Here is a 15,670-nt window from a genome sequence, read left to right as displayed (position 1 = left end):
GTAAGACCCTGATGATGAGGCTGAATCCAGTTCAATCCGGTCCAAAGCTGGATGAGGCCTGAAGCTAAATTTTATTTGGGAGCCCTGTTCCATCAAACTATATTTTTTGCACCTGCAAAATTGCCAATTTTAAGCAATTTTGAAGCTTTTATCTATTCTGAAATATTAGGTCAACTTTAATTATATACTTATTCCCAATAAACTAATAAGAATTTTGTAGATCTATCCATCCATCCAGTTTCTGTTCACCCTTGTCCCTAATGGGGTCAGGATTCGTAGATCTAATCTCTGGGAAAATTAAGCATTTTTTTAAAGCTCTCTGATGGAGCTTAGTTTGCTTATGACTCAGGCTGGTTTAACCCTCATCCCACTGCCAAGGTGGTAGTTTGATTCAGTTTGGTTTATTTATGTATTGCCATTTCACAACCCATGTCCAAAACTATAAACATACTAAAGGCAAAGACAGCTGTTGCCTTACTAATAAGAGTAAGAACTGAGTTCAGTCATCACGGGAAGTGGACACTTTCCCGAGACATTCACATCATTTATCATTTTCAATTTCAGCCGTGTTCAACGCAGTAACACGGCTGAAAGCTGGAACAGATGTCCATCTGGTCTTTACATTTAATGGCTTTCAGTCAGCAATGAGTATTTTTTTTTTTGTACAGCAAATATATTAGGCATAAATAGCTTTAAAAATATGTTAAAACAGCATAGCTGAAAAAAAATAAAATACAATTACAGAAATGTGAGCCAAACAGAAACACTCAGTAAATAAAGAATACAAAACATGGCTATGAGCAAGCATGTTAACAGAATGTCCTGTCCACTGATGGCTTACTTCAAAGTGCAGGATATAAAAAACACACATTGCTTTTACAAAACTGGACCTCAGGCCTCGAGCCAAATGGAGCTAATGCACGAGAAGAAAGTAACAAGTTTTAGCAAGTAAAATGGCTTCAAAACAAACCTTTAAGAAATTCCTTTACTCCCAATCTGATGAATTTGTAACACTGGACACGGCAGAACGCTTCATATTTTACCACCAAGCTACAAGACAGAAAAAAATAAAATAAAATAAAAACACAAGAAACTGAATAGCACTCACATCCCCTGAAGCCAAAATGGCCTCCCTTTATACATTCAGGATAATAGTTGCATTGCCACCTTCCAGTCCACACACAAACACACACACAGAAAACATCTGCAGTTATCTGACTTGACCTGCACCGAGAAAACGAAGTCCAAAAGTAATGTGAAAATGAGATTAGGGCTTGCAAATAAACTGTGAGATAAAGAGCTTCATTTTTGGAGACGTGCTGTGGTCTGATGAAACTAAAACCAGTGCGCGTGGCCGTAGTGACCATCGATACATTGGGATAAAGAAGGCACAAATGCGTTTTCCAGATGGACAATAACCCTAAGCATCCGGCCAAATTAGTTACAAAGTGGCTTACAGATTTTCTCTCAGTTATGCTTTTTATAACAGTATCAACAAAGAGGAACTAATAAACATATTCATGAAATTTTGATGGGTATGTTGAAAATACATTCTTAAATCACATTTCGAGTCGAATGGTAACATTGAAAGAACTGTGAAAGAACAATGAGATGTACATGGTGATTTATTCATTAACATCCACCAAAGGAAAATAACATTTTTTGTTTCATTTCTATGTTTGTTTTGTTAGAAATACACCAAATGTTGAAATGTTGCTCTGTTGAGTTGTGTGGGAACATTTCAGAATGTTGTGACCCGTTAGTGTAAATACATGGTTTCAACTGGGTTCGGTTTAGCTGACCTGCATTTCTAAGTAAGGCTTCGTTAGCCTCTGGACTTCAGGAGGACATTTTAGTGCCATTTGTCAAAATGTCGACCATGTTATATTGTAAATTTAGAAACCCAGATTTAATATATTTAATTGTTTGCCAGTTACGTTTTTTATAACAACAAAAGAAGAAGTTTAGAAAGCAAGTTTCTTCAGAATTGTTGTTCATTTCAGGAGAAAACCTTTACAAAGATGGTTTGGATTCTTCCATTAGTCTGAAGAGGACTGAAATGATAGAAATGTCAGGTGTTGAATTGATGCTTTCTGTAGCTTAGCATGGTGTGTACCTTCCAGCTCCTGTCTTACCTCTATTTTTCTACCACTTGGTTTGTTTCAGGTGCAACAGAAGTAACTGGGTAAGACAACCAGCAGGTCTGGTTCTGGTCTGGTCACACTGTGGTCATGAGTTTGAGTGAACCCGACCTGAATCTGAGGATCTTCCTCTTCAGGTTGTAAGAAGCCTTAATCTTAACAAAGGTCTTAGTCTGAGCTGGGTACATTTCCAGTTTCCCTACTGTGACCCGAGCCGTCCTCAGCTGCCCCCTCTGCCTGCCTGTCCTGCCACCCCCAGCCCCTCCAGGGCCTCCTCCTACGCTCTCCTCAGTGTCCGTGGTGGTGGTGTTCTCCTCCACATATTCCTCCTCACTAGACTCGCTGTCCCCAAAGCAGTTTGTGGTGTAGTTGGACTTGTCGTCCTCGCTGGTGTCCACAATGGTGGAGTGAAAGAGTGAGACGCACTCGGCTGAATACTCTGAGTCACTCCCTGCAACATTGGAGTACAGGCTACACTGCTGCCCCCCAGAGGTGGGGTATGTTTTGGCTACAGAGTTTCTGACTACCTTCTTTCTCTGTCGCCATTGGCCGTGTTTGTTCGCACTGTCGCATGGTACTTCCATGATGGCACGCAGGGGCCGGTAATCATTCCGCTTGTACTTTGGCTTGGCCACAACAATTACCTGTTCGCGTCCATGGGGAAGATGGGAATGGTAGTTTCCATGGTGATGCTGCTTTAATACTCCTGATCTCATGCTGATTTGTGTTGACCTTGCTTGCTTGTCTGGGACTCCGGCTAACAGGGTGGATGCAGAGATGTTTTTCAAGCCTGATGAAGTTCGTTTGTTGGAGACCTTGACATGGTTGGAGCTTCCATCGTCTACTTCAAGAACCCTGTTAGGGTTAAGGCAGAACTTATCTTTTTTTTCTGAAGGCACCTCCTTACGCTCAGAAGCCAACATGGTGGATGTTCTATTGGTGCTCTTCACTTTGGTAATCTTAACATTCCTGTTGTTGCCTTTGCGGTGTTTACCGTTATGCTGCTTGGCCAGGTTGCCATTCCCCACATGACTTCTTCTTGCTACTCTTATGTCTTCCTCATGATTCTGAGCAAAAGGTTCTGCACTGGAGTGGGCCAGCTCTGACTTGTTGTCCTCTGATGGGCCGCTCTGTAGAGCCTTGGAGAGCTTCTTGGAAGCACCAGTCTGTGTTTTAGCTGTTAGAACTGATTTGACGATCTGCTCTTGGTCAACAGGGCAACATGGCTGACTTGTCTCTTTGTCTGAGGAGTTACATTTTGGACTTCCCTGAACTATGTTATCTGTGAGAAGAGTTGGGACAGAAGCACCTGAGAGTGAAAGAGACCCTTTGCCTGTCTTGCTAATGAGTCTCTTTGTGCTGGTGTTCTTGACCCGACTGGTGACAGAACAATTGTTCTGCAGGTCGGAGTTTGAGTCACCTTTGTTGATCTTGGAGCTGGTTTTTATGGTGACAGTATCATCAGGGGAAACTCTCTGAGTGCCCTTCTCTTCATTTTTGCTTTCTAAAGAGCTTTGCCTCGGAGAAGATGAGACGGTAATGACTTCTGCCGAGGTTTCTCCAGCAGGGAACACAGATTTTATTTCAGACCCTTTCAGAGTTCCAGCACCAGAACAGGGACCAGATATTTGTCTCAAAGAGAAACTGGGCTGACGGACGACACTCTTTAGAGGGTCCGTGCTGATGTTGGTCCTGGGTCTGTTGGCCCTAATAGGCTGGGCCCTCCGCTGCAGCAGACCAAAGATGTACTTCTCCAGGTGTTTACTGGAATGACTTTGGAAAGTGGAGCCTTGAGGTCTAAGAGGCCCTGAAACAGAACCAAGTATGGGGAAGGTTTCTGTTTTGAGACATTCACCACCAGCTTCATCTCTGCTCTGACCTCCGTCACCAGAAACCTGCAGAAGTGCAGAGCCTTGGACGGCCGCAGCGTGTGACGGGCTTCGGTAGTTGTAAATGTCGCTCGCCTTTCTGGGGAAAAAATTGCAAAAAGTTTTAGACGGGGAGTCGGTGGGAGCCAGTGACGTAGCCTCCAGAGAAGCCTGGTGAGGAGCTGAGAGTGATCGGCGGACAACGCCAGACGAACCCAAGTCGTCATAAAATCCTCCAACCAGCACGTCATACTCCAAACAGCTGGCTAGCTCCTCTGAAAATAGAAAGAATTTCAGTTTATTCATTCAGAACACGAAGAAGGCAGAATCAAACACAGCTGCAAGTTATTCACCGTCACAGCATGGCATGTATCATGGTGAACGTCAACACGTTCAACGGCTGAGAACTATTGAACACAGTGTCCAACACAGACAGTCTAACTTATTGCAAATTTATTTCATGCTGCTGATCTGCTGAGTGCCAACATCTTGCAGGAAGTAGGGTCTAATGGTCTGCTGAGTGAGGCTGAGTGAGGTTTGACTGTGTTTGGTTAGGCTGCAAATTGAACACTCAGGCATTAGTAAGTGGAAAATTCCTTTCAGTGGAGACAGAGTGCTGGGAATATTAACCCTGTGTGTGCACTCTATTCTCTCCATGCATGTCAGAGTTTATGTCTGAAAGTACTTCACTCATTACTGATGTACATGCTGTTCTCAGATAAATTCACTATTATTGAATGATTCCAAAATGTGATATTATAAGAGTGATATTAATCTTTCTATCTGTCTTAAATGCATATTTACATTTCTAACTCAGTAAATATGGTTTAGCAGTTGTCAAAACAATCTAAAAGGTCTTATAACAGTTTCTTGCATGTTGTAATGAATATTAAAATATGAAAAGAAACTGTTGATAAAATGTTAACTCTAATTGGTCAAATGTTCAATTAGGCTTAATATTCCTAACCAACAACAACACAGACTAGATGCTTTTACTGACAGAATGTTTTTTTCAGTGACCCAACTTGGACTTTGGAGGTTGTGGGGGTGGTTAGAGGGAGGGGGAGAGGAGGGGGACTTGCGAACACTTCTGATATAATCATTTGCTTCATACTTACTTTCCTGGACTTTAAAAACTATATTTGCAGTGTTAACGCCCCTCCCCCAACCCCTACTAATAGCTGTTCTCTGTAACATTACAACTTTTCATATAAATCTATTTCTCTGCCTGACTTTATACATTCTGGACAATGCAGTTGTGGCACCACTAATAATTCTACATGTGTTCAGGCATTTCAGTCTTCTATATATTTATTTGTGAGCATTCAGTGACAGACTGCTGCGTCCCAGCAGCACAAAGGAGCGATATTGCAGATCTTTCCTCTCGTCAGCTGTTAGACTCTAGAACCATCGCTGCTCCCAACAAACTCAATAAGTATTTATTTACATTTATCTGGGTACTTGAAGTGGTTTACTCATTTCACAGAACAATTTCTGCTAAAATTGACTCATCTCTGTTTTATTTTCATGCAGCATCACTTTCCTTTCATTTAAAAAAAAAATTTTTTTTATTACCAAAAGTGTTTATTCTTGTCTAAAACATATTTTGGAAAGAAACAGGTGGTGATTTTTCTGCCAAAACAACTTTTTGCAAAAAAGAAGAAAAAAAAAGAAAGAAGAAAAAAATACTTTACTTTTAAGAAGGTGATGATTGTGTAAATAGTCTGTTTTTAAATTCATAAATATACATCCACATTTTGTACATTTTTAAATCATTTTTCTACTCAGTTACACATTTCTTTGGATTGGAGTATGCTGTTTTTGATGATTGCACAGCATGTTATATTGTAATTTCATCCGTACAGTACAGTATATGGTTATTTTTTTCAAAATTGTTCAAAATGTAAATGAAAAAACTGATCCTACGCAACTGCATAGTCCTTAGGATCAGAGTATACTTTATTAAAATATATTTTTAATACTTTTATCTTGGTGTGACGCTACATCATTTGATGTCCTGTTACTTTACTGCTGTTACACCTGGATTTTCCCCACTAAGGGACAATAAAGAATATTTCTATTCTATTGATTCATTATCAAGCCCACTAAATATCCCACAGAGATTCTTCTTCATAAATAAGTGTGTAATACGCTGCAAAATGTGCTGGTAGTAAGAAAATGGAAGATGCTTTGACATTAGAGATAAGATCAGAGAACGCAGCAGATGTTAGCTTTGTTTTTAGCGTCTCTCACACCAGCTGCTAACTTCTATGTACAGTTTCTACAGCTCTTCACCAGAACACTGCTTTAAGAAAATCTAACATGTGCTTTTAATTTCAAACAGAAAACTTAACAAAGTGGGGCAGCGGCCCCCCGGCAACTGGCCTGACAGCAGAACCCCGTTTAAAGTCTCTTAAAGGCACAGCTGTCTAAATAACAGGTGTCATTCCACGGTCAGAGTTCTAGCTGAGAGCAACTCCTCCTACCTACACCATGTTATAAAGACACGTCATCTGAAGCTTGTTTTCCATGTAGAGTCTGAGAGGCTGAAGGAGGTTAACATCCACTGATCAGCAGGGAGGCTGGAAGGTTCGAAATTTGATATTCTGTCCCAAGCCTCAGAGAATTTCATAAGGATTTCACACACAACTCTCCTCATCCTGTTAGTGTGTGTGGTTAGAGTGGGGAGAGTGGCCCTGACCACACTCAGGTATGATGTCAACGCTGATAGAAAACATTTTGCTGACTGTGTGATGACTTCCTGTTCAAACTGAGTCAAAGTACCTGTAGACAGGAAGTATCCTTCAGCGTCGGCGGTCGAACAGAAGCACTCGCTGAAGACCGAGTGAGACGAGTTGGAGAGTGAGCCAGAGGCCCCATCACTCAGTTCATAGAACCCTAGTAAAGAGAACAGGTCAAAGGTCAAAATCTGCTCTGAACTCACAGGAGGACACTGCACTGACCCTGTCATCACCAGTCATGTGGTGAAGATAGATATTCTAATATTTCATTTGTTGAAGGTCTAACTTCAACCTTCACTACCAGCTTCTGCTAGTTAAAGTCTACATTCAAGTCTGAGATGCAACTACATTCTGGTCCAGACGTTAGAAAGGCCTTACAAGGGCAGAAGCCGGGGCCCTGCTATTTTGTGGCCCCCAAAATTTTTTTCCTTGCATTTTTTTTGCAGAAATTGGACTATATAAGTAAAATTAGCATGGGTACACTTTTTGAAATATTAGCACATGTGAAACTGTATTGTACACATCCTTCTAAATCCGGCCCTGATTGTTCCACATATTTACTTTCGGTCTATGAAAATAACTTTATGTGTCTTTTCCTAAAACACCTAGATTAAGTTGAATTTATCTGGATCTCTCTGTTAAAATTAAGTGAGAATCTCACAAACATTTATAAATCTCATTTTGTTTCTTCTCTGAATTTTGAGTTATTATCTGATATTAATATATATTTCATCTCAGAATTTGATTTTTTTTTTTTTTTTTTTTTGATTTGCTTGATTCATTGATTTTCTCTTGTCTCTCTCTTTTCACCAAAACTGGTCTTCAGTCTGGTGGTTCGGTTTCAATTCTCCCTTTTTTGAAAGACAATTTTGTCTACAGAGAATTCAGAATTCATTTTATTTGCTGTTTCTGTTGTTTTGTTTATTTATTTTGGATATTTAAAATGTCTTCCAGTTCCAATGTTTAAATGTTCATCTAAATTTAAAGTTTTTTGATCTTTGAGACTCTGAGATTCTTGCATTATTCTTCCTTTGTTACTATGGTATTAGTTGAAAGTTGTGTCAAAACAACAATATTATCGTTTATCGTAAACAAGCTCTGGGACAATTTATCGTTATTGTGATAGGCCTATGTGTATTGCATGATGATAAAAGTGTTGAAAGTTCTGTGGGGTTCTACCTGAGCTGGGCCGGCTGTCAGTCTCCAGCTGGTCATGTGACGGCTCCGGTTCCAGTCGCAGCTCGTTGATCTGCTGGTCCAGCTCATGTAACTCGCTGATGACTCCAGCGTCCCTCCTCAGACAGCTCTGAGACACAAACACACAGTTCAGGCTCCGTCATCTCGTCTTGTTAAGCAACCATAAAGAATGAAACCAGGTTTGATGGAGAATATTTTGATCATTTCCATGTCTAAAATCTAGAAAAAGGGTAAAAAAAACCAACAACAACAACAAAAAAACCAAACCTAACGTGGCTAAACACACAAATGGAAGCCGATTTTACATTGTCGTTGACTTTCTAACAAGCAGATATTCTAAAAAATATAATCTAATCAAAATGAAAATAAATCAAATTTAAAGATGTCTAAATTGACCTTCCGTGCATGTCTATCTGTCCCGTGTGTCTTTGTGATGAGCTGAGCAACACACACACACACACACACGCACACACACACACACACACACACACACACGCACGCACACACACACACACACACACACACACACGCAAACACACACCTCCCCAAAGAAAAGACAGGCATGGAAGATGGATGGTGAGGAATGTTTCTGAAAAGTATTTCCCTTTCCAAAAGAGAAAGAAGAAATAAATCCTGAGACTAAGGAGACCCAGCTTTCTACAAACACTTAAATGCAGAATGAATTTGCAGCTCTAGAGTGTGAACCGTGAAAAACATAAAAGTCCCTTATTTTATGTTTCCTCTGTAGAAAAATCTTTGCAGGTACATGTCTGCTGATTTTTGTGCAAAACAACCCGATCTGTGCAAGAAACATTTGTAAAATTGTAAAAACAAGAGATAAAAGGTGAGAATCTGTATAAAACAGATTCTCACCTTATTGGACTTTGTACTGTTTGAGTTGTACCGTTTCTTTACATTCCATAGTTGAACATGGCTTACAATGCTTACGAATGTGGGACACATGTTGGACTTTAACAGGTTTGATGTCTCTCTATGTGGACCCAGATAGAGGCAGATACATTAGACTACAGATACACACTTGACAAACTGCACGTGTGAACGTCTCGCTAACTCAGCTGCAAAGTCATCGTTGTTCTTTACTTTTATTGACTCTGTTGCATTCTCGAGTGGCTCATTCTGGCAAAAATGTAAAGACAAAGCCTGACGATAACGTCCTGCTAAATCTGCCCTACATTGTGCAGTGAGGCTGTTCGACACACACACACACACACGCCGACACACAGTCTGGAGCGGCCCCGCCCCGCCCCGCCGCTGTGGGATGGAAAACATGTGGGCTATGCAGCTCTGCTTGCAGGTCATGTGCCAAATTCCTACAACTGAGCTGCTGCAGAGAAACTGAAGCACACAGCTGCTGGTTGATCACCGACCCAGCATCATTAATAGCAGCAGGTCTCTATAGAAACGACCTAAAATCTGAGGGATTATTGGTGTGTGACGGTACGTAGGAACTTGAGCTACTCCGAGGTTCTCAGTTCAAGGTTCAGGCTGTGAATGCATTATGCTGGTGAGAGTCAGCACACACACGGCCAAACCAAGGCTGAAGCACGAGTCTGAGGCTCCGCCCACCACCACAGCATTTATTCATTATCCTGTGTGAACCTGCTTCAGTCCACTGAGGACTGAATGAAAAACGAACAGAGAGACTGCTGCTACTGTGGAACACACACTAGACAGCAACTCACACTGAGCGGAACGCAGAGCTCAAAATTCAAACGGGTTAATCCTACACTCAGATTTCAAAACGTATCTGCAGAAAGCATTGCTGGACTGTGATATAGAAAGAAAAGGGATTGTTGTCATGTAAGAGTTGCTAATAACAAAAAAAAAAATAAATCTAAATTGTGGCGTGCATTTTTATTCTCAGCCCGATTTACTTGGATACACATAAAATCTAGAGCAAGTGATCGCCTTACAAAATCTCCTAATTAGTAGTTAGACTTCATTTGTGGGTAATTTCATCTAAATCTAGATGCAGCTGTTCTGTTTCTGGCCTCAGAGGTTTGTTAGAAAACAAGCAGCATCATGGAGACTAAGAAACCCAGCAGAGGATCAGGGAGAAAGTCCTGAAGAAGTTTAAAGCAGCATTCCTAGGTTTGAACAATTCAGAGCTTTGATCAAACCGTCATCTGGACAAGGAGAGCAGCAGGAAAGGCTGTCCACCCACAGAACCTGACAGGAGGAGCGTCAGTAGAAACTTGAAACTGGTCAGGAGGTTCACCCTCAGCATGCAGTCAGAGCAGGTTCAGATCAAAGCATAATCATTTGTTAAAATGCGCCTGATCTGGGCGTGCTGTGGTGGCGTAGGGAATAGCGCAACCCACATTTGGAGGCCTTCAGTCCTCGACGCGGCGGTCGTGGGTTCGATTCCCGGACTCGACTGACGTTTGCCGCACGTTTCCCCCCACTCCTTCCCCCTTCCTGTCAGCCTACTTTCAAATAAGGGACACTAGAGCCTACAAAAGAAAAAAAAGAAAAAAAAATGCTCCTGATCTACATCTAATTAGTGGATCTGTGGCATGAGGGGAACATTTCTGTTTTTGGACGCTCTCCATCCACTCTGACCAGGCTGAAGCTGTTTCGCACAGAATTATGTGGACATTTAAAGCTGAATGCTTCAGCTATAACTGGAGAGAAAGGCAGTGTATTGGCTCAGGAGGACTGAATAAAAGTGCACACCGCACTTTTCAGATTTTTATTTGGAAACAAAATTGCTCATTGCCTCCCACCCAATAATCCTGTGCTTCTCTAAGTTGATCTGTGACATGAAGATCCAAATAAATACGCTGAAGTTTGTGCTTTACTGCCAAGATGCGCAAAAATTCAAGCGGTACCAATACTGCAAGGGCTGAGCTTTTGTCACCAGTTTAATGTCTTTTTTCACCAGTTCATCAGTAGTGATGTGTTGATTCTAACATTGACATGTTAAAAAAACAGTGGAAAATATGAATGTCTAATATCAGTTTTGAGGGATGAAAACAATATGAATATAGTTTCCTCCATGCTGAGTTGAACTAGCTGTGCTCTGACAACCGGACACACTGCGGCATCACGAGGGACACACTTTGTAATTGGGAAAGAAAATGGCTGCCAGTCTGCATGATCCTGCTGCTGCTGAACTCGTGACTCCTCCAGCAACAACAACAACAACAACAACAACGCGTTACCTACAGAGCTCACCGAGAGCAGAAGCACCGATACATGTCAGAGAAGATGACTCTGCTCTGCTGAAGAAGTTACAGGAGTGACTCCTGACTCTGGACGAGATTTGTTCAGTGCCCAGTTAGAATGGAAAAACAGCAGAAAGACACATTCTAGTTTTCTGACAAGAGTTTTTTGAATATTTTGGGATATAAGCTAGTATGAAAGGCTGCTGTTATCTTTACTCAAACTTAAAGGGCTGGTTCAGGATTGTTGAGGGAAGGGTCTGTTCAGAGGAAGGAAGCTGTTAATAGAATAGAATAGAATAGAATAGAATAGAATAGAATAGAATAGAATAGAATAGAATAGAAATACCCTTTATCGTCCCACATTGGGGAAATTCAGATGTAGATGACAGAACATCAAGGAACACAAAGATAAACGTATCTAAAAATAGGATACTCTAATCCAGAGGAATGTGAGATTAAATAGGATCCTTTTTAAAAAAATGCCCAAAATGAGAATTTGTGTATTTGTGCATTAAACAGTCTGTTTTCAATATCTAAAAATAAAACTGTACAAGCAGAAATCTGCTATTACCAGCAGAAAGGTCATTTAAATAAGTAAAATTGTGAAATGGAGAATGTAAACACGGACTTAGTTTGTTGGGAGCAGTAATGGCTACAGCATCTAACGGCTGCTTGGAGGAAGGATCTACATTAATGCTCCTCTGTGCGTTTAGGATGCAGCAGAAAGAGCTCTCCAGTTCAGAAACAGCTTCATGGATGGAGGGGGAGACATTAATACCTTATCTAAATCAGATAACTCTTCCATCTTTGTTTTTCTGTTGTTTTTGTTTAGTTTGAATCCAGATTAGCTGGTTACTGAGTCTGAAGCTAACAGTTAGTCAGACTTTTATTAAAACGGACTTCCATCATCCTGAAATCACTCAAATGTCAGAAATGTCTTTGCGGTTTATGTGAACACTAGATATAGACGATAAAAACAAATGTTTCAGTTCTATAAAAATGCCAATACAGAAGATTCTAAATGAACATATGAATGTCAAAGTTACAGTCTAACTGTTGACTGCTAGCCTGACTTTGAGAAACACAAAAAGTGGATCTGGAGGCAAGTAGAGGCAGCACCCAAACAGTTTATGGTAAACACATAACGCTCATGAAAATATGACTGAATCAGCAGTGTAGTAAAGGGAAAGTTAACTGATCAAGACATACAACATGAACCACAGACTTCTAATATTGTGCGTGCTACACCCTTCATCCCAATACACACAAACTATACAAAACAGAGGCAACAAAAGCAACAAACTCTTCATCCTTTTTAACAGCCATAATCAGCTCCAGATTCCAGCGGAGAGCGAGGAAGGCAGGGAAGACTCCACAAATCAGAAACGAGCTGATGAGATACCAGACATTCTCTGACAACATTCATCCTGTTAGATTCAGACATTCAATCCTAAGAACAACAAACAGCTGCTGTAGAGAAACACACACAGCTGACGCGCCCAGTAAGACAAACCGAGGGGAATGAACTGAGACCCCGATGGCAGAAACAACGTGTACAACGTGTAGAACGACAGAGGCCAGTCCGAGAACTACAAGGTAGATAGGATAAAGTTGTAAACTGTTAGTGGATCGTATTGGGTGACGACTCTCTCTGGCTCTCTAAGCTCTAACAGTGCAGTGTGCTCATGATGGTGTGCTAACTTAGCAACCTGACCAGGATGTGTAGGTTCTCACCCAGTGACTGCTACAACTAATGGATGGGTGTGTGGGACATTTCCAAACTATTTAAAGTTCATCATTTTACAGCGGGGAACATTTGGGACAGTCGACAGTCTTCCCGGTAATGAACCCATCCAGTAGGTCCATCTCAGACTCTGGGCCTTTCACAGCACGAGAAATGTTACAGTTCATGACGATCTCTGCCAGCTTAAGATGGATTCTGTGTAGAACGCTATTATCAAATATACCGTGAAACAACATCGTAACAAGACTACTGTGAGGTGTGTCTGTCACTCTCACCCATAAGAACGTTCATTTGATAATAGTTAAAGGTCAGTTTGATGTATTTTCCAGCCACATAATATCATTTTACAGGACAATCAAGTAACTATGTTAACTTCATTTGTTAGAAAAATATTATACATACCAAATACAACTTAAAAGAAATTTTACTTCAATATTCAACTCCTTGAAATTGGGAATGTGTCTCTTTAAGAAGTTCATGCTTTTTCTGAAATTCTGCCATCAGGAAATCATTGCAATATGGCTACTCTTTTAACCCTTTAACAAAGTTATAGCAAAGCTTCTCAGCGTGACTTAACACTGGATGAAAATTTAAAATGATAAAATTATGAAAGCAGTTTGTGTCAGTGAAGGCCGTTGATGGCAGTTTTTCTTTCTTTTATCAGCTGGTGGAACTACGCATTATTGCATGGTTCCACCAGATGTTTGCTAATTGCTAGTAGCTAGTCTGAAGGAGCTGAGTGAAGGAGTCACAGGGGAGGGCTGCTCTATGAGGTGGAAGCCTGGAAACTGCAGCTCCAAAGGTGAAGCTAGGTCCACCCAGGAGTTTTACACAGCTGAGTGGTTAGCATGGAAATTAAAGGATTTCTCAAAGAATCAAATCAACACTCCAGGTATGTTTTTGAATAACATTGCAACATGATTTAAAGCTCAAAAAAGTACATTTTACATGATACTGCCCCTTTAAGAGATTAACTTGTTGATAGACAATCAGTTCTGTTTGCAAGGACAGACATTCAGACATTTTGTTTACCAGCTGCCACTTTATGATCAGCCTGCCTGTCCTTACAGACTTGGGGGAGGGATTATCTTTGTGATGTAACACAAGAACTGAGAGTTGCTGAAAACAAAGACAGAATTAAGAAGCTTCTACTCAAAGTTTGGTGTTGGGTTACGGGATTCCTGGTTTGATTAGAGGACTGTGACAGTTCTGAGTCTGTCCTGGATTATCCTGGCTGTGCAATGTGCTTTATGAAACTTGGCGGATGTGGAGGAGCTGCAGCTCAGGTTCTGCTCAGATGGTTGGAGCTCCGGGCCTGACCTCTGTCAGCAGCACCACTGCATTTAAACACTGATCTGCTGTTCTAGCATGCAGAGTTTTCTAACCATAGCAAAGATTGATCAAACCTATTATCCAGAGAAAGACTTAACTTTTGGGAAATAAAAGCAAAGAGAAATCTTGAGTTTGGAGAAATGTAAAACAAACAAAAATGCATAACAAATCCAAACTCTTACTAAAAGACAAAGAAAAATGTCAGTTAAGGAATTAGGAAAAATTATGTTCATCAGACTTTAATAAAATCTGAAGCCTTGAGATACCGGAAATGAAAAATGCATACAGGTAAAGTTAAAAGGCACAAAGCGATTAATGATCTTTGTCCTTCTGAGCCGTGCCTGCTGGTTAACGGAGCCTCTGTGCGGTGCGGACCGTGGGGACCTACCAGCTGTTTCCGTAGCACCAGGATGTTCTCCTCGCAGCTCAGCTGAGCATCGCTCCGCGCCTCCTTCACCTCCTCCTTCAGGGCGCTCAGGACCAGGAGCTGCTGCCGGTGCCGCAGGTACTCCAGCTCTCCCAGCACCGACACCATGAGCTCCAGCCGCTCCCGCACGGAGCGCAGCCGTTCCCCGTCCGATGGCGCTCTGTGCCGGCCGCAGCGGCCGTCTCCCTCCCGCCTAGAGGCTGCAAACAACGGCATGTCCAGCGGCTGTAGCTCCGTCTGCTCCCTGCAGCATCGGTGGTGTGTGGGGAACATATACCCACCGACACTCACCGAGCTGGATAGACCCGATGCATAAACCCGAGCAGATCCCGAACCAGCTGGTGATTTATTAGGAACGCGGGATCAAGTAGATCCCTTTATGCCCGTGGACCGTGGGTGGGAGGAACCGGAGAAACCACGGGGGGAAGCATCACATCCTCCACGCAGAGGGTCCTCCAGCAACTCTGCACAGTCTGACGCCCGACGTGTGGTGGACCACCCTAAGCCCCGCCTCCTCACAGACTGACACGCCCACAAAGCTGATGTCACCAGCTAATTAAGCAGTTTTGCTCTCAAGAACATCAAAATTAAACAAAATGGTGTATTTTTACCTAACTAAAAGTGAATTATCTGCCTCTGCTTCCTTTTTTATTTCAATTTTCTTCCCTTTATGTCTTACACAGAAGGGAAAGTAAAAGAGAACATGAGGAAATGAGGAAATCTGAGTAAATTAGAAAAGTTACCAAATAAATATAGAAAAGGAAAAATTTTTGAAGGAAAACTAAATGAAACAAGGTTGCAGTAAATAAAAATATACATTGTAATTACAGAATGTGAAAAATGAGAAAAATGGAAGTTAACAACTTTGAAAATAAAATGAAAAATTTACTACTGTCAAATGATAATTTATTTTACACCATGTAATCAAATAACCTGGGAGAGTTCTCATTTTGATGCGATATCAGGCATATCTGTTTGCAGTTTTGGCAGGGTTTGCCTTCTGTATTTCTGAACAGGATAGAAACAGGGAAA

At 41.4% G+C, this 15,670-nt stretch overlaps 1 protein-coding gene across 3 annotated transcripts; it reads right to left on the bottom strand.

Annotated features, from left to right (window-relative positions):
• Nucleotides 1-1,607: 1,607 nt before the first annotated feature.
• On the bottom strand, nt 1,608-15,179 carry dact1 (dishevelled-binding antagonist of beta-catenin 1). 3 transcript variants are annotated; one of them, XM_044142708.1, is made up of 5 exons: nt 14,920-15,179; nt 14,600-14,838; nt 7,930-8,056; nt 6,794-6,907; nt 1,608-4,284 (listed from the first exon to the last, which is right to left on the bottom strand). In XM_044142708.1, the coding sequence occupies exons 2-5, from the start codon at nt 14,744-14,746 to the stop codon at nt 2,219-2,221; spliced, it is 2,454 nt and encodes an 817-aa protein (XP_043998643.1). In that variant the 5' UTR covers nt 14,747-14,838; nt 14,920-15,179; the 3' UTR covers nt 1,608-2,218. The 3 variants fall into 3 exon arrangements, with proteins under 3 accessions (XP_043998643.1, XP_043998642.1, XP_043998641.1); XM_044142707.1 differs by having other exon boundaries at nt 1,608-2,343; nt 2,380-4,284; nt 14,600-15,178; XM_044142706.1 differs by having other exon boundaries at nt 14,600-15,178.
• Between the last annotated feature and the right edge of the window lie 491 nt (nt 15,180-15,670).

This window comes from Gambusia affinis, linkage group LG16 (assembly GCF_019740435.1).
Source record: "Gambusia affinis linkage group LG16, SWU_Gaff_1.0, whole genome shotgun sequence".
Taxonomy (NCBI): domain Eukaryota; kingdom Metazoa; phylum Chordata; class Actinopteri; order Cyprinodontiformes; family Poeciliidae; genus Gambusia; species Gambusia affinis.
The sequence above is the reverse complement of the archived record's forward strand: the minus strand, read 5'-3'. Positions and strand labels throughout refer to the sequence as shown.

Coding starts and splice junctions, on each gene's coding strand:
- dact1 (XM_044142706.1), bottom strand. CDS start 14,911: ATGTTCCCCACACACCACCGATGCTGCAGGGAGCAGACGGAGCTACAG. Junction 8,057..14,599: donor TGGTGCTACGGAAACAGCTG/GTAGGTCCCCAC, acceptor TTTGTGTCTCAG/AGCTGTCTGAGGAGGGACGC. Junction 6,908..7,929: donor TGACAGCCGGCCCAGCTCAG/GTAGAACCCCAC, acceptor TCTCTTTACTAG/GGTTCTATGAACTGAGTGAT.